The sequence below is a fragment of the Anser anser genome, assembly GCF_964211835.1.
Source record: "Anser anser genome assembly, chromosome: 3".
Classification (NCBI taxonomy): domain Eukaryota; kingdom Metazoa; phylum Chordata; class Aves; order Anseriformes; family Anatidae; genus Anser; species Anser anser.
The window spans coordinates 22,295,329-22,320,477 of record NC_139722.1 but is presented as its reverse complement, the minus strand read 5'-3'; the positions used below and the strand labels follow the sequence as shown (position 1 = coordinate 22,320,477).

Sequence of the window (25,149 nt, the reverse complement as noted above, 5' to 3'; positions counted from 1 at the left end):
AGCTACGCTATTTCTAAAGTTTAAAAGCCAGGATCACTCTTTGCAGCCTCATAAAGACAGAGTTACCTGAGATTTCGTTTTATTACCGAAAGCAGGTCAGAGACAGGACACTAACCTGCAACAAATCAGGCAGCGAGCAAGCAGTCTGGCAGCTCTTAGATACTGCAGGACTTTGTGCCATAGTCTTCAACTGAGGCCATAAAGCAAGCTTTAACTACTTACACTGACTGACTTCCCTTGTGCAGCATCTACATCCACCACACCTGGAAACAGCTGTCCTCTCCAGTCCTCTTCCTGGAGCTTCAAATGCTTTTATAGATATCCTGGTTCCAGCATTAAGAGTAAGGCATAAAGCTTCAATTCCCTTCACTATTTGCCATCTATTTTGTTTGCATCATGCATATTTTATACAATTTTAATAAATCAAGATTAAAAAGGAAGCAATGAGAATGTCAACACAAATAAACTAACCTGGCATATGAAATGATGCCATTTAGAAAAGCCAAACGGAAGTCAGTTTAGGCTCATTCATTAAAGACCAAGTTCTTAGCACAGAAAATAAAGCCAAAAACCAAACCAATCAATAATTAAAGAGAGCCTGACTCCATCCTCTGATATTCATGCATGACAAATGGTCACATTAGAAGAAATTTTAATGGTCAGCCAAGGAAGAGATCAATAGACGTGGCTATCATCGCTTCTCCCTGAAGGTCCTTAGTAGGCACAAACTGAAACAGGGAAAAATAACTGAGATCATTAACAATATAAACTTCAGAAAAGAATCTTCTCAGAATTTACCACTTGATCTGTGCCTAGATATTGAGTTACAAGTTACAGCAACTTCATCTCTGCATCAGGTCCTGTAAGGGCTACTCATCATGAATTTTAAAACAGGATTAGCTTACTTGGATCCTTGGTGGCTAACAATGTATTAACTATCAGTTGATTCAGCTGAGAGTTGTCTGAGTGTTTTTCCTGCGTGAAGTAGGTGGTGACCGTGGTGGGGAGAACTGCAGTCTGTTCATCAGATGTGTTTCCTCAGGTCAGAGCCAAAGGTTTGCCCACTTCAGCCTCCACATGTTCCCTGACTGTTAGATTGTTGGCTGGTTTGGGTGGGTGTTTGCTCTTTCTTTTTTCCACAGAGAGCACAGATAAACTCTTGGCTTCATTCCAAAGCAGATGATACGCTGTTGTGTGGGGGTGGTTTTTTTTGTACTTTGAAAAGTTTTACAAATGATAAAGTCATTTCCTTCCCATTTCTAAGCCACTCTTGCTAATTATCAAGTTCCAAAACATTTTTTTTCCCGATGTGGAAAAAAGCAGGAATCTAGAGAAAGTTCTTCCCAGCTCTACACATCCTACGTGTCATGCAGAATGGAGTTAGGAGAAAATGCCGTGCGCTGTAGCCAATAACCCTGTGTATGGCTTTGGAGGCAAAGCTTTTTGCATTCCGCCTACAGACCAAGGGTGAAATCTTGGCCACATGCAAGTTAGCAGGAATTTTTTTCATCAACTCCTTTGTTGCTAAGATCTTACCAGAGGAATTCATGCCTCCCTGCAACAGGCAAGTTTAGTGCCAACAACCAGGAATTCACGCAAAAAAAAATCATGCTCCTTGCTCAGCATTATTTTGAAAGGTATTCAGGACAGATTTAAGGGAAAAACCTGCCACTTATTTTAGAGGGAAGAAAGGAGGTTAACATTTAAATTCATTTTTGCTCTAAGTAAAACTGGGGTGGCAGGAATGCCTTATTAAAACAACTGATCATTAGTTGAGATATAGCCCACATATAGATATTGAGTCCAAGGAGCTGGACTCAATGATCCTTTAGGGTCCCTTCCAACTCGGGATATTCTGTGATTTGAATATAATACTAAACACTTCTACCTGCTCCCATCTCGGTCTTATGCTCAGGACCACAGCTTTAAACTCACCAGTTTTGCCTGATCTGAAGTAATTCCTGTAACTGTAGCAGAAGCTATTTTAGCCCATTTACATCAAGCCATTTACAAAGCCTGCAGGAAACTCCCTGGGTGTGGTTAAAGTCTGCTTAGTTTGGCTCAGGCAAAATTAGGATTTGGAAGGCTGTGCATAAATACACACGTACAAGTGTCTTGGGTGTGGGCAGAGGGAGAAACAATCCCTTACCATCTTTATTTAGAGGATCTCTGCCACGCTTTGGGACCAAGAGGAAACAGGAGCTGAATTCACAACTCTCGCAGCATTGGAGGTTTTCCCTTTCCAAAGCAGCTGACCTTCCTGCCACAAGCCCTATCTGCCCCCTGTGCACGGCACGGCAGAGCTCTGGCCGCACGCTGTTTGCCTCGGGAGCAGAGCCAGCAGCTGTGGCTCTTCCAGCGCACAGCCAGCACAGCAGCAGCTGCCTTAATGGGTACCGGCAGCGCAGCCGCTCCCTGGGGATCGCCGTCTATGCGGTTCCTCTAAATTTTCAATTCTCACGGGCACCACGAGCATATTGGGTATTTTAATCCCGAACGGAGCACGCCCCATTCTGGCTCTCAAAGAATTACTAAGGGACAGATTTATTTAGTGTGGTGATGTGTTACTTGTACGCGTTCTTCCACAAGCTTTTGCTGTGTTCTGATTCTCAATTGTGACTTACTAATTTATGACAGATTTATGCTGCTAAATGGGGAAAAAAAAAGTTACAAAGCCTAGAGTAGATGCAGATACCTATAAATTAAGCATCAATGACTGGGTAAGCAGACATAATGGCTCAGGTGGTCCTTTCCAATTCCAAACTCCTGTTTAATTGCTAGTTAGGGGGATTTTTCAAAGTAATATCACATAAATCCAAATGGCATATAAATAAAATAAAAGCTTCATTAAGTACAGTCTCAAAATTACAAGTATTCTTGAAAATATTTCTGAACTGTGTGTCATATTAAGCCGAAGATGGTTAACAGATACACACAGAATCACAGAACATCCCGAGCTGGAAGGGACCCACAAGGATCATCGAGTCCAACTCCTGGGTATCTCTTTTACTGCAGAGTAACCGATATTGACAAGATCTGCTTTGAGTACGATTATAGTAATGACCTTTTCCCCTATATGGTTCAAAAAACACAACACATCAATACAATGTGCTTTGAAAAAAAAAAAAACACAAAACACATTGAGATGAATTGAGAACTGATGCATCAGAGAAATTCAAGGTCCTGAGAGAGATTACTTCAACTGATAGATGCAGAGCCCTGAAGTCAGACTATGCAGGATACAGAATGGAAGTTCATGAATACGCACGTAACAAAGCCAGAGAAAGGCTATTTTCCCAACTATAGTTGCAGCTTTATTGAGGGGCAACACAAAGTTAATGGTACACTTGAAGAACGTGCCAGATTTACAGACTACGCTGAAAGGCTGATAAATCCCAAATCTGACTTGCCATTTGTGATTTGGTCTTTGAGGCTGAGTGCACTCAAATTGCTTCCTCCCACTGAGCCATCTGTGTGTATCCAGGCAGCATACTGAAACGTCAAGTGTTATGAAGGAAAGAAATTTGGAAAAGATTCAATCCTCATCTTGAGCATAAAAATCATCCGGGATCTGAGGAGAAGTTATATATGTGGGAGGTAACTTTAAAAGTTGCTGTGTCTGAGGAAGGCATAACAAACTGGTAATCGTATAGAACCATGCACTCAGAACAAATAGTAAAAAATAGGCCTCTTCCACAACATTTAAGTCTACATTAACACTGAGAAATTTGTGCACTGGGCTGGAAAGCAAATCATCATGATAACAGATGAGTTCTTGATCACCTCATAATAAATTGGACAGATGTCTGAGACAGTTTAGCCTGAACTTGTTAACGATGATGATGTAGCAATAATATATTTAAAACTATTTCAGTGCTATCAGAACTGTCCCACTGTTTTGTTTTAAATGTGACTTTGTGACTATCCTGGAAAATTTTTCACTGATTTCTCATAAAGGAACAGTGGGCTGAGAGCATCACATTGCTCAGTTCTTGATGGCCAACCTTCAAGAAGGACAAGAATGGAGAGAGAATCACATCAGAAGTAAAATAGTTCCCTGTTCTCTGAGAATCTTGAGAATTGATTTAAAGAAGGAAAGCCAGAAAGCATTAATAAGGTCCAATTACTGCAATTCAGAAATTCTTCCCCTACATTGGTATGGGACCCTGCTCTTACAGATACACTGGGATGCAAAATACACAGGGCAAACCCTTTATAGCTGCTCTGGGTAAGAGATCAAGAAAAACAGAGAAAAAAACATTCCCCCTAAGATGGTCTAGTGGAACTAATTTTCTTGATGCAAGTAGAAAAAGAAGACTTTCACGTGACATTTACAGACATAAGCCATCTGTTTGAGAACCGATCAACAGAGTTGGCAAAAAGATCACGAATACTGGGAATACTGTCGTTCATTTAGCAATTAATACTAATGCCCATTGCTAAACAGTACACCCCTTCCCTTTGCAAAAACCTTTGTCATTAAACACTTAGCTTTCACTGGAAGGTGGGTGAAGACAACTGCCCTGCTGCTCCTAAACCTGCCCCCTGTACAGAACATGCCAAATGAGCTCAGCAGCTGCACACAAGGGAAGTGCCTCCTTAGCTCTAGCTCCTTCTGTCGGAAAATTCTTCACAAACGTTAAGGCCGGTGACAAAGCAGATGAGATCTGATTTTTAGATGCTGAACTACAAGCTTCCTGCACATGCTGTTATGTAAGCAGAGTACTTGACAGCTCCCACACAGCACCACTCCTATTTGTGTCTTTCGACTTGCTTACACACATTGTTCCTGTTTCCATAGGCACCTCAGGAAGGCATATGTGTTGGGTTTGTTTTCTGTTTTTTCTTTTACGAGAGTGTTTTAATAGCCAACTGAAATTCCAGTAAAATACCCAAAAAAGTAGTCTTGGGAACCAAAACCCAGCTTCAGGGAGGGAATCTGAAGACAAACATGCCTAAAGATAAATTTAAAGTTCATAAAAGAAAAGCAGAATTTTGTCTTGATCCCATTTGTTCCTTCATGCCAAATCAAACTCATGATCTCAACAGTTGCATGCCCCTGAAAAACCTAAGCCACTGACTGTTGCTCAAACCTAGTTCACCCTAGGTTTCATAAAATTCTCAGATCCAAACTAAATAAATATTTACAGGGTAGTGTTGGTCTCTAGGTTGGGAAGTTGAAGCAAATAGGAAATGAGGAATGATCTCAAGAAACAAAAGCTTAGCTGGCAGCCATCAACGAAAGGGTGAGCAGCTGTACTCAACGTAGCTTTTCAGCACAACCCTAAATAAGGTTTATTAACGTTATTAACAACGTAGTACAGGCAAGAAGCAGCACAAACATATACATAGTATTAAGTGACAAGCAATAAAACCCTGAGATCAGTAGAACATAAACTATTAAAGTCAGACATGGGGTAAGCAAACCTAATTACCAGTGCTGTCAGGACAGACCATCATCATCATCCAACATGAAGAGCATTATCATAAACACAAGGAGACATTATTCAAGCTAACCCCTGCAAAGGAAGAAATCTTAACTGCACTTTAATCATGTAAGCACCTACAGGTAATTTCTCAGAGGTAAATTACTGAATATGATAATCTGAGTTTCTAAAATTCTTTAACGTATTTATTCTCACTGAATAAAGAACCAAGTCCCCAAAGCCACCCAGTACACATAAAACAGAACGGGAAAACAAATCTCCCAAGTCTTCATTCTGACAAGTATTTTTAACATGCTTTGCATCCCTGTCAGCTCTTAAGTGGTAACTGCATGAGTGTTGAGACCTGCCTCAATACATGCTCAATCTATCAGATCTGAACACCAAAGAACTAGGTCACACAAAAATTACTGTCCAACCACAAAAGTGCTTATTCACACAGCTTGAGTAACGTGCAGATAAAATCAACAGCTTGCAACTGCAAACACTGTGCAAGGTATTAAATGCAAGCAATTTATAGTGCTATACCATTCATGAGTAAAATTATGCAAGAACAACAAGCAAAGCTTTTTAAGAGGGTGAGAAGTAGCTCACACACTGTGAGCATGGTTTAGGGATTACATTAAACTTCAGCTAATCTCGACAGTGCAGGGAATTTTAGAGGTAAAACACCATAAATATTTTTCCTAGTGACAGGAACAGCTATGCCAGTAGGGAAGAGGAGGGAGGGAAACAGGATGACTGACAGATGACATTCAGCCCACAGCCCAGTTCCTCTGCAGCACACCGGGAGAGAGCTGCAAAGTGCCTTCCTGGGCCACCTACTGACTGCAGGTACAGGTCAGAGCTCCTCAAGTTTCTGCCTCTGTATCCATGAGGAAAGAAAACCCTGCAAGCAAAGAGACTGTAGAATGAAAGCAAAGAGGTGTAACAGCTCTTTCCTCACCCTTTCCTCCCACAGGGTCCAAAGGGAGGGCAGAAGGAACCTAGAAGCCTCCACCTCATAAGAAGAGAGGGAAGCTGCATGGAGCCTCTGTAGTGTGACTGTATGGGTATAAAGGATATGAGAGGAACTGGTGTATTGGGCTTACTTGCCAGAGCTTTGGAAGCATGGGTGCTGCAGGGGTGGCCTCTGTGAGCAGAGCCCAGCAGCCACCCCATGTCAGATCAGAGCCAGCTCCAGCCGGCTCCAAAAGGGACCCGCTGCTGACCAGAGCCGAGCCAGGGAGCGATGCTGGGTGGGCCTCTGGGAGAGCACACTGAAGAAAGGGGGAAAAAAAACTGCTGTGCAACTGCAGCTGGGAGAGACGAGTGTGAAAACATGAGAGAAGCAGCCCTGCAGCCCCCAAGGTCGGTGCAGAAGGAGGGCAGGAGGTGCTCCAGGCACGCAGCAGCAGTTCCCCTGTGGCCTGTGGAGAGGCCCCTGGTGGAGCAGGCTGTCCCCCTGCAGCCCATGGGTCCCACATGGAGCAGATCTCCACGCTGCAGCCCGTGGAGGAGCCCCCGGTGGAGCAGGTGGATGTGGCCTGGAGGAGGCTGCGGCCCATGGAGAGCCCCCGCAGGAGCAGGCCCCGGGCCGGAGCTGCAGCCCGTGGAGAGGAGCCCACGCAGGAGCAGGGGGTCTGGGGGGAGCTGCCGCCCGTGGGGGACCCGTGCTGGAGCAGTTTGCTCCTGGGGGATGGACCCCGTGGTACGGAGCCGTGTGGGAGCAGTTCCTGAAGAGCTGCTGCCTGTGGGCAGCCCCCGCAGGCTCAGTTCGGGAAGGACGGCATCCCGTGGGAGGGACCCCACGTGGAGCAGGGGCAGAGAGTGACCGTGAAAGAGTGGAGGAGATGAAACATTAGGGACTGACCGCAGCCCCCATTGCTGTTCCTCTGCGCTGCTCACAGGGAAGAGGTAGAAGAGGGTAGATAGGGGGAATGTGGTTTTGGTTTGATATTTGGTTTGTCACTGTTCTAGTCTGCTATCAATAGACAATAAATTACATTAATCTCCCGGTGCTGAGTCTGTTTTGTCCGTGACAGTAATTGTCGAGCAATCTCCCTGCCCTTGTCTCAACCCCTGAGCCATTTTCATTGTATTTTCTTCCCTCCTTTGTTTTAGAAAGAGTGAGAGAGCAGTACGGTGAAGCTCAGCTGCCCATCAGGGTGAAACTACCACAACTAGATGTGAGAAGATAAACAACGACATGAACAAGCAGTGAAAGTGCACGTCTGAATGTACTTCCATGATTATAGTACTGCAACGACGAACGATCTTGAGATAGGTCTGCAAGGAACTGTACGCTAGCCAAGCTGCCAGTGGTTTCCACTGAATTTCAGACTAGAATATCTATAACTCGTGGAAATTTTATTGTGAGGGAGCTCAACCTCCCTTTTTCATACTCGTTTGCTCACAGTTTCTACTCATTTTACTACTCTGTGTCAAGATGTGAATAAGACCTCTGCCAAGCCAGGAAAAGGTTTCTGCGAGCTGAATGTCAAAGCCCTACAACCACTAAAAAGCATATGAAAAGCAAAGGAAAAAGTCTCTTCTTAAGTGGGTGAGATAAAAATATAACACCTAATTTAATCTATGCATAATCCACCAGTTGAAAACACATATCTGCTTAACCAGTGAACTATGTAATGTCTCTAGGTTTGCTTGGCTGAACAGGCTGCGTTTGGAGTGAGATTTGTTTAAAATCTCTGGTCTTTTGTTCACATATATTAACAATAGTTTACATTTATGAACATGTTACATTACTTTAGTATACAGATTATTTTCATTAGTTTTGAAACAAAGATTTACATTGTTAGTCCATACATACATCCCAGAGATGAAAGTTAGGTCACCTAGCAATTCATGCCATTACCATCATTTTAAAACCTTATCACCAACACTAGAGTTGATGCAATGTCCAGAGTAAGCAAGACTGAGTATTAAATGATGTATTACAATTGTTCAGCCTGAAAGTGATGACAAAGCAGCTTTATTTCCTTCCTACTATTTTCCTCCCCTAACTCCATATTTCTCATTAAACAAAGCAGCAAAAGTCAGTTTCGTTGGCAATGGCTTTTACAGCAGCATTATTTCTGTTTTTGAGAAAAACTGTTCTTCCATTGAATAAGAAGACACTGACAGAAACACAAGTGCTCACACACTGTAGCCCATCAAGCACCCCTACCTGTTTCCCTGGTAACACTCGGAGACCTACATGAATTGACTGCATAAAGCAGAAGGAAACGCAGAAGAATCACGTCTGCACTTCAGTGTTGTGTTACACTTGACAACAAACAAAAACAACAGAGATCAAGACCATAAGCAAGCAGAAATGGAGTACAAATTTATCCCGAGACTGATCAGGAAAGCAGAAAAAAAACACAATTTAGCAAAGATGAGGTTTGATTTTTGCTATGAACTGAAAACCTGTGAAACAAACAAACAAAAAATTAAAACTATGCCATAAACTCAAACGTGCTAAATCATTTCTTTCTTTTTACTGTTATCTCCCACACTCATCACTGCATGATATATATTGTACAGATGGGTCTTGCTCATTTTCTCTTTCAGCTTTTAGCCATATGGTTAAAATTAAATGGTTCTTTGCTTAAGTAATAGCCTATGCTGTATATCACTCCTAATGAACATGACTAGCAGCAGAAAGCTAAGATGCTGCTGACAGGCACAGGCTTCTCACTCAGTGATAGCAGTACGTTTAGGCCTCTCTCTTTGCTTCTGAGACTTTACAATGCAGTCTTCTTAAATAAAACACTGTGTAAAACTTTTACAGCTCACGCTGTTTGTTCTTGAGCTGCCCTGAGCATCAGTAAACAGACAACTCAGGGTGGTCGCTGTCACTGCAGCACCAAACAGAAATTCATCTCAGCACAGAACCCACATTTCACCACCTGTCAACAGTCTGCAGAAACTGCAAACTCATAAAAATACATGCCGGGGTCTAAGAAACAAACTCTGGAGAGTATATTTACCTATCGTTCCTATATACCCCTTTAAAGAACTGTGAAATATATTTTTTCAGTGATTCTATTTACAGAAGGGTGATTTGCAAGTGAAGGTCAACTTCTCATTCTTCTAGAGTGGAATACATTACATTTTAATGAGAAGTTAAAATTTTGCCTTTGACCATATTTTTATAACTTTTGGAGACATATTTAGAACTGGATTAAAAAACAAGCTGTGTTCACTGCTCTTTCACCCACCCTCTTTTTCATCACAAGAATATAAGTAGTATTTAACTTACCTGCCACCCTCTTTCTATGAATTCAGTTGGCTTTTCCTTTTTGATTGAATGAATATCATTCATTAGGATACAACACTGCAGTAAACTTCATCAAAAGCCAACAGAAAAAAAAAAATCTAATAAACACGAAAACAAGGAAATAGCCAACATATAAATCCTTTCAACTACTAAGGATCATTCAGGACAAAGCAGCATGTAACGGTGAAAAAAGATGGCAGAACAAATCTATTGCTTGCTTTAGATGCTTAGAACATTTAAAAAAAAGACAGAAATTCAGGTTAGCAATACCTGGTACTTGAATAGCCTTGGATTACTTTTTCCATTCTTCTATGAGATAATACAATTATCCAAGATACTGATTTACCTGTGGTTGGTTTTAAGTGAACTGTGGTCTCCATTAGATTTGCACAAGATGCATTACATGCCTGAGATACTTTGAGTGCTTAGGCCTCCCACCCAGACTACAGATCATTTTATAGGTGAGGAAACCAACGCACAGAACAGTAAGACTCACCCACAAACAGACAGAGCAAATATTAACATTCAGGAGCTCTTAAACTTGATGTTCATTCCCTCAGGACCATAATAAGCACATACCTGTCTTGGACAAAAGCAAGCAGAAAAAGAAAGGGAAACCAAACCAAATCAAACTAGTAGTCCAGATGTGAACGTTGAATCTGTCACTATCAGTAGTGCAGATAGAGGAGGTGAAGTCAATGCGTGTATCAACAGAACTGTATGGAAGAATGGAATTCACTAATTGACGTTAAGTATTGAAGACGTGTAATTAAGGTAAGTGTCTCTTCTTCTGAGCTTTTCAACCATTTATTACCTAGGGTTCTCCTCACATTACACGATCCCTTTGCCAAGTTCCTTTTGGGTCCTGAATCACAGTTCTTGTTTCTTGCACTCCACAACCTCACCTAGCATTATAGCATCTTCCATATCTTACCATAAAAAGAAATCAAATGCTCTCATAACCACCTAAAACATACTTCAAATACCAATTACTGAAATCTGTTATGAAACACAATTCTTCCAGCACAAGTGAATCAAAACTTCCTGTTCATGATAACAACATTCTTTTTTTTCCAAATTAATTCAATTTTTCAACACTGTAAATGTGTCTATGCTTCTTCGCATGAACCAACGCCATTAAAAGGATTGGGAAGTAGAGGAGAATCGCAACAGCCTACCACAAACAGTATGTGGATTTACTTGGGAAGAACTTCGTCTTGCATCCTGCTGCAAATGGTTCCACTGAAGAGAATCAACACATCAGACCTCTTTGTCACACAAAGTTAAGGTAGCTATTTCTCCAGGAACCATCTGGTCGGGGTGCCAGAGGCTTACACTCACAGACTTTCAAAGACTAACTCCAATACAGGGAACAAGACTCTGCCTGATTCAGCCAAAGAAATGAGATCCCATAAACATGATGGGGCTTTTTTTTTGATTGTTTTTCCTGAAAACTGAGAATATGAAATGTTTTGTGCTTTAAATATTGTTACAGGAAGCAAACACAAGTTATAATTGTACTCCATGACAAAACAATATCAAGTACTGTAGGAATATAAGGAATCTGCCAAACAGCTGAGACTTCAATCTTTCTCCATGTTCATAATTAAAAGATTTCATAATCTACTTATGGTGCTAGGGGAGAATAACAGGAATAAGGCAAAAGCACATCAAAGACAGAAGGATCACAGCAGAACAAGCTCAGAATTTTTTTCTGCTTTCCCCACACACACCCTCAGGCCACACAGTATCTCTTGGCAAGAGACAAGAAAGCTTTGGAAAAAAAAATGTTTAACTGAACAGCCCCTAAATGGATTCTCCTCTAAAATTCAGAGAGGAACAACTGGTACACAAAGCAGAACTGAGTAGAAAACTGCAAATTTATGATTTTGCTAACTGAAAACAATGTTCCCACAACCTTTGTTTTTCTACTTAGAACAGTACTAAAGCACGCCCTTGATTTATAGGTACTAACAAAACCTTTCAACCTTTCAGCAGTTGCAAATTACAACCTATCCAGGATTAATTCAAATTCAGCTATTACTTTCTCTGCAGCACCCAAAGTAAAGTTTGCATCTTTAAAATATTTTTTCTTGCAGCATGGTAGAAAGCTTAGGGTGCCAATTGCATTTAGCCAATACTAGTGAGATACTACGCTTATGACAGTTGTCATCTGTCATAGAATCCAAGGATTCTGGTGGGAAAAAAAGTGCCATGATAAGAAAAAAATAATAACTAGTAATCCTTACAAGGACACAACCAGAAGCTATACAGAATTCTTGTTGATCACAGCAGTAATATGAGTAAAGAGTCTCAATGGGAGAAATATTTAACCTAGTGTTAAATATTACACTAGGAGATGCAGACACAAACTTTCTTTTCTCAGTTCTCCAGAAATGGAAGAGGTGACCCCCTATTGCTTTTACACAGAATCATCATTATTCTGCACTTCTCCAGTTTCCACAGAGAGAAACGTGAGGTGAAAACACAGACCTACACATGGTTCTACTTCATGGAGGCCAGGATTTTGCCTGTAGCATCCCAAATTGCTCTTGATCATTAGATGTTTAGGTTGTCTTGCTCTTGGACAGATTAAAATCACGTTCTATGAAGCCACAGCAGTTCCTTGGTATACTTCAAAACCAGAGGGAAACATAACATAACTTTATAATGACTACAAAGTGATGTATTTTCAGGCAAGCAATGATTGAATATTTTGCCAGTAATGCTTTGCCATTTGTGTTAAACACCCAAAAAATTTCACTGACTATGCAAGACCAAAATGATAAGCTATAATACAAGACTACAATGACGATGCATCATCATCAAATATAAAATATGGTATCTTGGTAGGTACAAATAAGCAACAGTAACCACTAGTCTTACCAATCCCTTCTCTCTGCAAGAAGTATATTTTCTGAGCTTCTTTAATCTTCTGAAGCCAAGAAAACTGGAACTAAGAGAGCACCTCTACAGAAAAACTAACACAATTAAGCATCTCTTCGAACTTGTCTATACAGGTCATTTCGGACAAGTCTGCATTCAGAGTAACAGCTAGTGCTGACACAGCACTACATGCAAATAGCAAAGCTAAGCTCATCTCTTTCATGACTGATTATAATTGATTTAGTTGGATCATTTCAGAGAAATGCTTGATTAAAGCTGAGAGAAGATTTATTCATTTATATAACCGGTATCCTTCATAAACTTTTTAATTATTACCTTTCAATCCTTTTTATTAGAAGACTGAATTAATGCAGTGATCACAGCTTAGTAAGCTAACAGTAAATTCACCTTGCCTTTTATCTATTGAGTACCATTTAATTTAAAGTATGAGACTACAAATGATGTATAAAGTCCTATTTTTTTATGATGTTACCACACATCATGAAACAAACCTCAAAACCAAGAAATTCAAGTAGGTTCTACAGGATAGTTTGAGTAAGGGTTTTTTCTTTCTCCCTTCATCCTCCACTTCCCTATGTGATCTTGTTGACAGGCAAGGACTTGATATAATCAATTATGAAGTTGCTGCATAAAGTTGCGCTAGTAATATTCAATAAGCTGTTCCACCTACATATTCTTATGAGGGGAGCCCCAATTCTAAGTTATACGCTCCCTTGTACTCACTCCTCTTGGGGTCATGTATACAGCACCTGTTAATCTATAGTTTAAGAGCTCTAATCTCGTTGCCTAAATAGACCATTAACGTTTTAAAGGAGTTTAAAGAATGAGGTTGTCCTTGAAAAAGAGTCATAAATACCTATAAAAATGTTCTTATGCTATTTACAAAGGGAGGAGCAAAAAGGCCTGACACTCTCATTGAGAATAAGGGGGGTATTAAATGCTGCAGCCACACCTCAGTTCTAAAGCACAGTATTTATGTCTCCTTACAGAACAACTATGGAAAAATTCATGAGGCCAAGAGAGCAATATTAAATAAACGTAGTGTGAAATAATGCCCAGAGCTAGCACTGAAACCAATCTAAATTACAATCCATTAACATGGTTCACAGTCTAGATATATTAAATATGCTTACAAATACAGTATTTAGAAAAAAATATATAAATATAATTCATTCTATATAAAAGGCTAGCTACTGAGTAAACTCTTGAAATTTATACATCTCTTGAGGGCAGTTGGCAAGCTTGTAGGAGGGATTAATAAGCACAGAAAGGACCTGCAAATTTCAGAGCCTTAGGTCATTTTTGGAGAGAGGTCGGGGCTCTCTCAGCCACTTAGTTACCCATTGACATATTTTTCAAAAACATTCATCAAAATTAATATTACAGTGCTTGCTTTTTCTTCCTTGAAGAACTTGCTACTGTGCTTGAGGGGCAGGATACTATAGACGTCAGAGAAGTTAACTTCTGTCCTTCAGTAACCACTCGTGGCCAGACTCTTATGCCACAGCAACATGGTGGCTTGTCATCTTTTTACTGAAGAAAAATTCCTCACTTTAACTATGGGATAAGAACATTTGTACAACCAGCTACCACTGGATAACTGCCATACCACACCAAGAAAAATTTTCTGCATGTCCCTACGTATTCATGCTTTAAACCTCTAGAATTGTTTATGCATTCATGCATAAAACTCTGAAATAGGACAAACACAAGTAATTCATGTTGCAATGCAAGAGATTGTCTTATCACTTGATGGATTCTCAGTTTCCAAAGGAAGAGGTTATGTTTCTGTCCATGTTACAGAATTCTTCACGCACCAAATGCTTTGTATTCTGTAGCCCGCTGCAATTGACGTATGTATTTTAACAAAAAAATGAAATCTGTAAATGTGTAACAGCTGTCACTTACTTGGCTTAGAATTAATGATGATGTTTTCAGCAGAGTGCTGGGGTGGAAACCTGCAGTTCTCTCCTTGGCCCTCACTGCTGCCATACTCTATGACTTCCACTTGTCCCAGTGGTACACTCCATTTTAATAAATACCTCTGGCCAGTTGTCACAGTGCCACTGCCTTCATAGGATGAGCTGGAAGATATGCACACACAAATTACTGCTGTGGCATGTCACCATGTTTTATGGCATTCTATTTATTAATTCAGAAAATCTGCTGCTTAGCAGACTGAGTATTGTGCAAAACTTTAAAGAAATACATGCATCAGGATGACTTTTGTGACCGACCTTTGCTGTGAGTACAAAGATAGCTATGCAGGTGCAGATAATCCTGTTTACAGACAGCATAGGACTGCCCCACAACAGACCCTACATTTCTATCATTGCGGCTTTCCAGTACTTAAAGGGGACTTATAAAAAAGATAGAGAGCAACTCTTTGCTTAATCAGATAATGACAAAACAAAGGGGAATGGTTTTAAACTGAAAGAGGGGAAATTTAGATTAGAGGTTAGGAGGAAATTCTTCACTCAGAGGGTGGTTCACTGGAATAGGTTGCCCAGAGAGGTTGTGGATGCCCCATCCCTGGAGGCCTTCAAGGCCAGGTTGGATGAGGCCCTGGGCAACCTGATCTAGTGGGTGGTGTCCCTGCCCATGGCAGGGGGGTTGGAACTAGATGATCTTTGAGGTCCCTTCCAACCTGAGCCATTCTATGATCTTTTAAAATCAATGTGCATCTTGACATCCTAATAGAAGTCCTTAAGATGATACTGTGGCTCCACTTTTTCCTAATTCTTTTTGCTTGTACCATCTTTTAGGACAGTACTTGAAACAGTGCTAAAAAGCAGTAACTGCTACATTCAGGAAAGCCTGGATGACGGGAACTTCAAATGACTACCAGGAGGAGGAAGGTCAATGCAACCTCTCAAATGCTGACAAGCCAACATTTCTGCAAAGTCCAAAGCCCAGGATGTTCTTTACGGCAGACCTTTTGCAATTGCTGTGGTTTCTAAGAGGAATCTACATGTGAGCTGCTGCTCACGGAAGTGTATATCACAACAGGCATTTCAGAGGAAACAGCATGCTGAGGAAGCTTACTTGAAATAGAAATGGTATTCACTGGCTCCTTTTCCTTTGTTTCTTTCATTCTGCTACTCACACATTCAAGCATATGTAACAAACATCTACTATCAAGCACAAAAGAGATATTAAAGGAAACAGGAATGTTTCCTTCACAGAAAGCACGGCTGAAGTAAGCAAAATAAAAGCTTTGGAGAAATCAGCCCGGAGTGTTTAGTAAGAACAGTATCTGGACACCAACGTTCAGCTAGTCAGCTAATTATTCACCACACAGTCATACTTCTGTTTCAAAGGAGAGACAAGAATGAACAGAAAAAAACAAAAGTACCACAACTTAAGGAAATATTTATGAACTCTAGATCTAGTTAAAAAGAAAGAAAACACACAGCTGTTCAGTCGCTAGGGATAGCATCCACCCTGTCCAACTCCTGCTACTTAAAAGTTAGGTCTCCAGTTTGAGCCGGTCATCTAGGCTACATGTGAAGAAGGACCTTCTGAGGGTCATGGACTTGCAGAAATGTGTCTTTTGCCAGCTACAGAATATTGTTCTGGAACCAATGGCTCCCAGGCTCCTGGGATGTCTGACTATTTCGGTAAAGACTGACAAAAGGTGGTTAGGAAAACTGAGCTGACACGTGCTGTTCTGCTACCTGTACATGTAAATTCTCTGAAGTTTACACCTCCAGGGGTCAATAGGTAGGCGTGCACAAAGCTGAGTTTGAAAACCACCCCTGTAACAAAAGCCTAGCTTAGATTAGATGCCTAACTTCTACACAGCTAAAACAAAAACAAATACAGTTCATTTGGACCCAAAATTCTGGACTGGATACTGGTGTAATCTATGAAATTTAGCATATTATTTCCTTCAGTCCCTAACTATATTTTGCATGACAAAGGTAATTTCTTCTGCACTGAAAAAACTGTTAATGTCAAGAACAACAGTGCTGTTAGTGATAACTGGAGCTGTTGATTTAACAAGGAACCCAGAGACTTGGCAAAATCATGAACTTTTCACATGGAAAACGAAAACAGAGTGCACATTGCCACTCCAGGGCCAACTACAAAAAATCCAAGACAATGATGTCATGGAAAAAGATAAAATAAGTGGTCAAAAGCTACTAAGGAACTGAATAAATTGTAAAGGAAAAGAATTGCGATTCCTGGGATAACTGGATATAAGCTTTTGCCGTATAATAACTGCTCTTCAGAAAATGTACTTCTTGCTCGCTAACGTGAGACCAAGCATTCACACTACTGCAGAAACATGTACTGCATTCAGACTTCACCAACAAACTAAGATATCAACTCATATTACGCTTAAGAAAAGCTGCTCTTGGAAGATTTTAACAGTCTACGTATTCTCCTTCAGAATGTACCAACACACAAAGCAGTTCATGATACAAGCAACATTGGAACGTGAGTGTGACCTTGGCATACACAGTGCTATAGTAACAGTAATAGCTACAGCCAACTAAAACAGAAGGCATGTTAAAATAAATGCTTTCTTCAAAGCACCTCAAATTTAATCCTTCAACATTTGGTCTCAGAGATAAAAACCCTTCCTCAGCTGGAATTTCATTATTAGTGAGTTCCTTTTTTTTTTTTTTTCTAGCTACATGCATTAGCTTTGGTTTTGTTTTAACTTCCAAATCATGTCAAGTTACAGAGGTGTGACAGCACGAATTTAAGGAAGAAGAGAAAAAAATCCTACAGTGGTATATCTGTACTCCACTCCGCCCTAATGCACACTGATAATTCTACAGCAGAGCACATTTCTAACTGCAATTTCCAACCGATATATATATATATATATGCACACACACGTGTATATGCTCACACACAAATTTATTCTGGAACTTCAAAATATCAGCAGGCAATTTAGAAGAGTGTATAAAAGCCAGCTGTCCATTCATTATGGCAACTGACAGAGATCATTAGACACAGTAAAAGCAAAACAACAATAAAAAAACTCTTTTCACTGTCATTTTTTCCAGCTTAAACTTGAATGATAATTTAAAAAACATTAATCAAGTCTTACCGTATATTTACTGTTGCACACATCAGCACATCATTTAACATGAAAAGTCGCCGTTCTTTGGTTTTGATAATTTCTCCTTTGTCATTGTAAACTGTTTCAACCATATCATCAGTCCGTACAAGGTATCTGTTTCCACTGCTAAGTAGCTAGAGTTTAAAAACAATCAACACCATCTATTATATATTGTACATCTAACATCCAGAACAACAACAAAAATGCAATATTGCTGTGTGACTACAAATGCTCACAAGTGAATTTGCCAAATCAATTAAGTGTCTTTACTGATTTGCTTTTCATTTCCTGCAGCAGTAACATATAACCCCAGGATACGTCCTGCAGGGGTTTGCATTCTTCATATGGAACATGTAATTGCTCTGAAAGTCTTCCATACTGATAAAGGTCCTCTAACGAAAAAAAAAAAAAAAAGTCATAGCTTCCACAGTTTCCATTACTTCCTTCCTTCACCTCTTCTTTCATAGTCCATTTAAATGTTACACCTGGTTCCAGTCGTCCCAAAGGGGCAAGTCAGAGTGGGTGGAAGAAGAATGCTTTTAGCTTCTCTGTCTACATTGGCTTACAAAACCAGCAAAGGAGTGCAGCTGGCATATTTCCACAGACTGCCAAGAACATGACACGTACAAAAGGTGCAGGACATGTAAACTGTTCCTGCAATTTTCCTTCAAGTGCTGAGGCTCAGCCTTGCATGCAAGCATGAACCAATTCCTTACAGGTCAAATACATCTCCATAGTGGCAGAGAAAAAATGGTCCACAATGCACCCATTTCCTGTCTATCAATTTCCTTCACCACCTGTTTCACCCTGCCTGGCATTGTATAATGGCATTGTCTAAATCTGTATAAGCAAATATTAAGTCACGAGTTGTACAAGGCGCTAAATGATATGAAGTGACTATGCAGCTAGATCTCAAATCTCCTGGTACAGAACGTAAGCCTTTACAGTTGCTATCAACTGATAAAAGGAAATCTGGACCACCTCCTAAAAGGCACATTCTGTGTCTTTAACTCCTTGAGTCATTTGTAGATAATCATTAGTAGCTAATTCAAAAAGCAGGAGTACGAGAACTAGAAAAGAAAGTAAATTACCTGAGCCCATTCTTTAATGCACTTAGAATGGAAATATTATGCCAGGATGACAATAAATTCAGTATTTCTTTTTTCATAAATAGCTTAGTAGAAGTCTGGTTGACTACTTTCTGTCCTTAAAACTACCAGGGTTTTTATGAATCACAAACAAAAGCACTCCTTGCACTCCTTTAGCATGCCGCCATTACTCCATGCCAGGATAAGTACAATCATCTATAACTTCATGAAAGCAATAATTGAAGCATTGGGAAAAACAGAAGCATTTATGATGCAAATAAGCATACATATATCTACAGTACAGATAGTTACTAATAAACTCAAACAAAGAAAATTGTTACTTCCCCCTCACTGAATGTTTTCTGCAGTGCTTCAAAAATGTTTCTATTATATGATCTAAATATATGAATGAAACAGACTGGGGTGTTCTTCAAAACAAGAAAGATATTGGACACATCCAATAGCACACTCCCAACCACTCTGCAGTTGGAAGCACTGCTGTGTAAGAAACTGGTTCCTTCCTTTACATAGGACTAATTCCTTGGTTCTAGGGTAAACTCAGAGTTGCATTTTCTCATGCAGAAGATCTGCATGTAAACTTGCTACAGAAAAAAAAAATATATTATTTTCTACACTGCCACAAAATACCAGCACTGCCACTGCTATTTCAGCATTTTACCCACCCCAGCACACAGTGGTTTAAACCAGTGAACTCATTCTGTCTTGAAGGTAACTCACATCTCACACCTACCACTAGAACAACCCCATGGTGTCAAGCACTACAGAAAAACCCACAGGTGTCTCTTCAGAGTCCATTCTCAATATTGTTCAAGACCTGGAAACTGATAATATACCAACTCTTCCATCACACATTTCTACTTCCTAACCTTATTCAGATAACGTTCGTTCATTGCTTTTGCTATTTGTTTTATTTCACAGCGTTGATCTGCATCCCTTTTCCTTTCATTTAACTTCTCTGCCAGTGTTTCAAGTTCTGTAAGAGCCATCTGCAGAGGTAATCTGTCAGGATGTCCCTTATTAGTGTTCTTCAACATATCCTGTAGGGAAATGATAAATGAAAACAAAAGTCAGAATTAACTCCAAACTCAAGTTCAGAAGACTACAGGATGTGCTGTGGACTTGTGTGCAGAAGTTACTGCTACATTCCTTACCTGAATACTACTAAGGAATAAGACCAATGAACATCTAATGAATATTCAGACTGCATCACTTATTTTCCTGAATATCTTAATAGTTATTAAAAAGAAAAGATATTGAATGGGGTCACATACAGTTTATAGGAAGAAAGTACAGAAAAGAAACATGAAAATAAATGTAAAACCTCCAAATGTAACAGAAAAAGATTAGCGGAAGTTGCACACAATAGAAAACGATTTGAAAAGCAATATCACAATATGTAGGTGTCTAAACAATCATTTAAACTTAAACTTCTCTTATACTTACTATTATAATAATTTTCAATTATCTTTATTACTGTTATTATTCCTCACTAATACACTGACAGCAAGATCATACTGAAGTAAGAGATCATACTTACTCTATGGAGGTTACAACAGCTGCTAAAAAAACCCTTCCCTTTTGTAGGCACACATTGGAACAATTTGAATGAAATTTTTGCTCCTTCCCCACAGCACTTAAAAACCACCACGTATTCACTATGGCTTCCTGCCACATCTTTCTGCAAACTCCATCTCTTGTGCTGTCTCAAAAGCTCTTGCCACAGCTACCTACCTACAAGCTCCCACCACAAAAAAAAACAAAACAAAAAAACTCCAAACCTTATCCTGCATTAATTCCTGGACGTTAATCCTGAAACCTGTCCTGTGTCACACCTGCAAAACACAGCTAACTTCTAGCGCTCTCTGGGATAGACTTGACGTGGTCTGGAAGGAGTTCTAAACACTGAAAATTGGTCTGGAGCAGGTCTACACAGGGGAACTGTGAATTACGGTGAATTGCCTGCCCATGCAATCAGAGATCAGTATGTAATAATGCACTGCATTTTTTTTCCTTGATATTTCCCCTGGATCCAGTGGTCGCTGCCACTGCAGCATAGTCTTCCAGCAGAAGACAGCTACCCAGTAATCCCACAAACAAGCCACGTGAGAATGCAGCAAGAACACTTATTGGGTGAATCCGTTTGGTAAATATTCTTTACCTGCAACAGCAGAATGAACTGTGGAAAGCGCTGGATAGGTTTCATCATTAAACCATACAGCGTAATCCGATCGGGGCTTGACTCCTGGCACTGCTGCAATGCAAGAAAGTCACACAGTTTACTCCCATAAGTGTATTTCCATCAGTTACAGAATGAAAAGATCTCTTGTGAATATTCTGTATTGTTTACATTCATTATAACAGCGGTACTGCAAAGATTCCTTCTTTTCATTCAGAAGTAGTAAATTTTTTTAGAATCACTATTAAGATGATGGTACATCACCAAACTGAAATGTCCTCCTTAAATAACTGCAGCTGGGATGAAGCCTCACCAGCAACGTGGTACCTATGTATACAGTGATAAACCACATTCGTGTTTTTGTTTACATAAGCAGTGCAATGAAACGTCTGCTTAACTTCAAGTACAACACGATGAACATAGTTGTTCCAGTTCTTAAATCTGTAAATCCAAGTGATTTGTCAATTTATACTCTGCAATTTACTATTGGTGATCTGTATCTTGGGCCTAAGAGACCATAAATGTGTAAAAACCAATGTGTTTTTAAGAGGAAATCTGAAGAAAACATTGTTGTCTCAGTATTGTGGAAACAAAAAGAGACTTTCATTTTCTTTGTTAGAAGAAACTAGGGAAAAGATCATTGATTTATGCTTGGAAAGAAAAATATCAGAATCCATTACTTTGGTTTTCAGGAGTGGGGGATAAGAACAGACAAATTTCATTTGCACATGCAGAAGCCCCCTTGTCTAAGATATTTCAACTTTTTGAATATTTTGATCAGAATCACAGAAGATTCAAAAAAAAAGTATAGAAGAAACACTCCATATTAAAAACCAAGCAAACAATATAAAACTTGTGTAGTGCTTACATTTCCACAAACACTTTTTTGCCCAACCACTGGTAGAGAAAATTCTTGCACGAAGTCTGTTAGTTGCAGTTGGACAAAAGAAAAAAAAAAAAGAAGGTACATAAATTTACTCTGTCCTAAGAGGTCAACTGTGACTCCCTACCTGGGAGCAGCACCAGAGCTGGTACTGACAAGGATTGACAAGAGTGCAAACAATGCCACTGCTGGAACAATGGGCTTTTACCTGTGTGAGAAGTAACTTTACAGAGCTTCATCTTGGTGGTGCCTAAGGCTTCCAGAATTTTATCCTGTGTACTGCTGCTGCCATACTTCCAAAATGCTTTGAATTAATTTTAAGATCTGAAGACAGATTAGGAATCAGCTCCCCCCACCACCCCCTTCCCAATCCTCTAGGCAAGCTAAGAGCTTCGCTGTTTATTTTGCCAAGGGCACCCAACCTCAGTGTTTGATGGACCACTGTGGCAGACCTGGCAGAGTGACAGCTCTGAGAGGCACAACTCAATCCAAGACTCTCAGGAAAATGGGACAAACTGAGCTTCCAGGCTCTGAGCAGTATAACAGCCTAAAAGCTTTGCAATAGATTTTGCATACCCTCTGTAGGGCATCACCCCTAAGGCTTCCCAGCAGTTCCACTGCATGTGCCAGGCTCACGATGAACATTATCACATTCATCAGGGCAGTAAACATTCTGCACAAAAAATGACAATTTTATACCCAAATTGTAAAAAAAAAAAATATATATATATATATATAAAATAATAGGAAATTCTTATGGAATGGAAGTATAGCTATATGACTCTGCACAACAGAATAAAGAGGTTAGAAATAAAATAAATCCCCAATACGAGGACTCAGATGGTGAACTATTAATTGAAGCTCATGTGATAAGAAAGAACCCCAATGTTTTGCCAAGTACTGTGATGCAAACACCAATAAACTGATCTGAACAACACTTCCAAACACACCCAGGATCTAAAATCAAGTTATTCTCAAAAGAGTGAAAGTGAATTCTCTGTAGACTTTATATGCCTAAGCCATAAAATCAAAGTCCATAAAAAGTCACACAATGTACAGTATTATAGTCTGATTTCCCCCTTGTAATTTATACAGTCTCATTCATATCACATGTCCAGCTGTTTTAAGCTTGAGTGAACTCACCTTTAAGAAATCCAGAAAGGCGGGTTTGGTGGCACATGTTTTCTTAAGGATCCCCACTGCTGTACTGAAGTTGTTCACATATTCACTGTACGCATCTAATACCATAGATTTGGAAAACTAAAAACATAAACAGGTAGACCATAACTATGAGCACAAAGGACGCCTGACAGTATTATTTACAGCCCTGACTCACTTTGTTAGGAGCTAAAGGCTTTTGCTCAGCCTAGTGCTGGACCTACAGAAATACTGATGATACCCAAAGTAACTTTTCTGTAAAACGCAGGTTGGAGATCTGGAGATGTAGCAGCTATGAATTATAAAATGTAGATTTACAGAAATAGCTTCACCTTGGCTACAATCCTAGGGCAAAGCCTGGGGACTCCAGGTAATCAAGAGGCCTACACTGAGATTCAAAGCAGCTGGAGGAATCCCATGACCATCTCACGGTGGTAATGCACTGCTGCCTATCTTCCAGATTCAATGAACAAGTCAAGTCCCAAAGCCTATACACCCCATCTGCAGCTGATGTTTAGCAAGAAAGCAGGTTTTGTGGCCTGCAAACAGCCACATGAAGGGCAAGATCACTGCCCATTGCCTCCTAAGTAAAGACTCTGCAGAGCTCGTCTAGTAAGTACGCCCCAACTTGCTTCAGTCAAAGCAAGGCACATCTGGTTTAAAGAAAGAATCTTTAGTAAATATTTCATTTTTACTGAAATGGGGTCAAAGCACTCCAAACTGCACATCCCTGCTCTCTTTCAGCTGAAATGAAAGGGCGGTAGTTTCCAGCAGTTGGGTAGCAACAAAGCAGAACACTCAAACCAGCAGGTAGGCAGCCTTTTCCATCCACACACCTGCTGTGGGAATAATGTCTTTCTATCAACCGTTGGAGCTATTTGTTTCCTCTAATTCAAGCCAGTGGCTAGTTCAGTTCTTCACTGGATGAACGTTCACTAAGGGATTTACAAATACTCTTTGTGGGTGCTCCAGGCTGAGTTCAAACTCAGGAATTCAGGACATCAAGTACTGCGTTTGTTTTTTTTTCTATTCCCAATAAATATGCAAAGTCCCACATACATAAAACTACCTGCTTTTTAAGAGAAATTGAGCTTCAATCTCATCCTAATTATGGTGAGTTTTTGAATCTATCTCATCTGACAAAGAAACTGCTTACTTAAGTATCTCAAAGCTTGATCAAGGCCTGAAAATTTTGGCCACAACGCTTTCTCATCTGCTAACCTAGCTGAAGACACCTGTTGGTGTCAGCTTCCTTACCAGGGTGGTACATACATACTCTGACAGTTGCTGCAGGCATTGGAGAACATGGGAATAAAATGGTCAAGTTAAACAGAAAGATACGGAGACTGAATAACAATTCTAAAATAAAAATAGATTATCTGTTCCGATGCATTTGCTTACTGAAGCAACAAAGACATCGCCAATCATTTCAACAGAATCCCATTCAGATACACGACTCGCCAGTGCTATTTGAAACATTGAATGGCACTGAAGAATTTCCTTAATACGGTAAAAGACCATTTTGAGTTTTCTTTCACTCAGTAATTTTGGTTCCATTTCCGACAGGGGCTTCTCATATTGCTGTGGAAAAAAAAAGATACATAAATATATTAAAATCACCTTAAATGGGGTCTGGTATACATAGAAAAAAAACAAATTACATAACAGTACATACGTACAAAATCTCTCTGAACATTTGGCATAAAGCATCTGTAGCAGAACCTGTGAGTCACGCTACAGATTCTTTAAGAATTTGATTAATTTTCGAATTTCCAAGCAATAGAATGCAGAAGTCATTGCGGTACCTCCAAAATTCTTTTCAGAGCATCCACATAATTCTTCTCACTATCAACTACAGAGCCCAAAATATATCTTCTCACAACCTGTTGAAGAAATAAAGTTTTCCTTGAAACTGATCAGGTAACATGTTCATCATAATTGGGAATGCTCATGGTAAAAATCTCACATTGATAAAAAGCAAGAAACACAAAGCAATTTAAATACTGGCACTGCCATAACATAAACACTGTACCTCTTCAAGAGTCATTAAAAATAATTTTAGGGTAATAGTAAGTTTAAGACAACAACAGTTATTGTAAGCCTATATAATCTTTGCTGATTGTTCCAATTTCAA

The 25,149-nt window shown here is 39.8% G+C and overlaps 1 protein-coding gene and 1 long non-coding RNA gene across 9 annotated transcripts in view; both read right to left on the bottom strand.

The window, feature by feature from the left end:
• ARHGEF10 (Rho guanine nucleotide exchange factor 10) overlaps positions 1-25,149 on the bottom strand; it is a 120,743-nt gene that overhangs the window by 46,241 nt on the left and 49,353 nt on the right. For 7 of the 8 annotated variants that reach the window (XM_083829898.1, XM_083829903.1, XM_083829900.1 and 4 more), the window contains 7 exons: positions 24,821-24,898; positions 24,417-24,596; positions 23,001-23,117; positions 20,957-21,049; positions 19,665-19,835; positions 17,678-17,823; positions 14,521-14,696 (listed from right to left, as the gene is read on the bottom strand). In XM_083829898.1, coding sequence (XP_083686024.1) covers positions 14,521-14,696; positions 17,678-17,823; positions 19,665-19,835; positions 20,957-21,049; positions 23,001-23,117; positions 24,417-24,596; positions 24,821-24,898 — 961 coding nt within the window. The remainder of the gene's footprint in view (positions 1-14,520; positions 14,697-17,677; positions 17,824-19,664; positions 19,836-20,956; positions 21,050-23,000; positions 23,118-24,416; positions 24,597-24,820; positions 24,899-25,149) is intronic. The other variant, XM_083829902.1, reaches the window with a different exon arrangement.
• Positions 532-1,028, bottom strand: LOC310896935. The gene is made up of 2 exons (XR_014581930.1): positions 906-1,028; positions 532-728 (listed from the first exon to the last, which is right to left on the bottom strand). It is a non-coding gene; the product is annotated as an uncharacterized lncRNA (long non-coding RNA).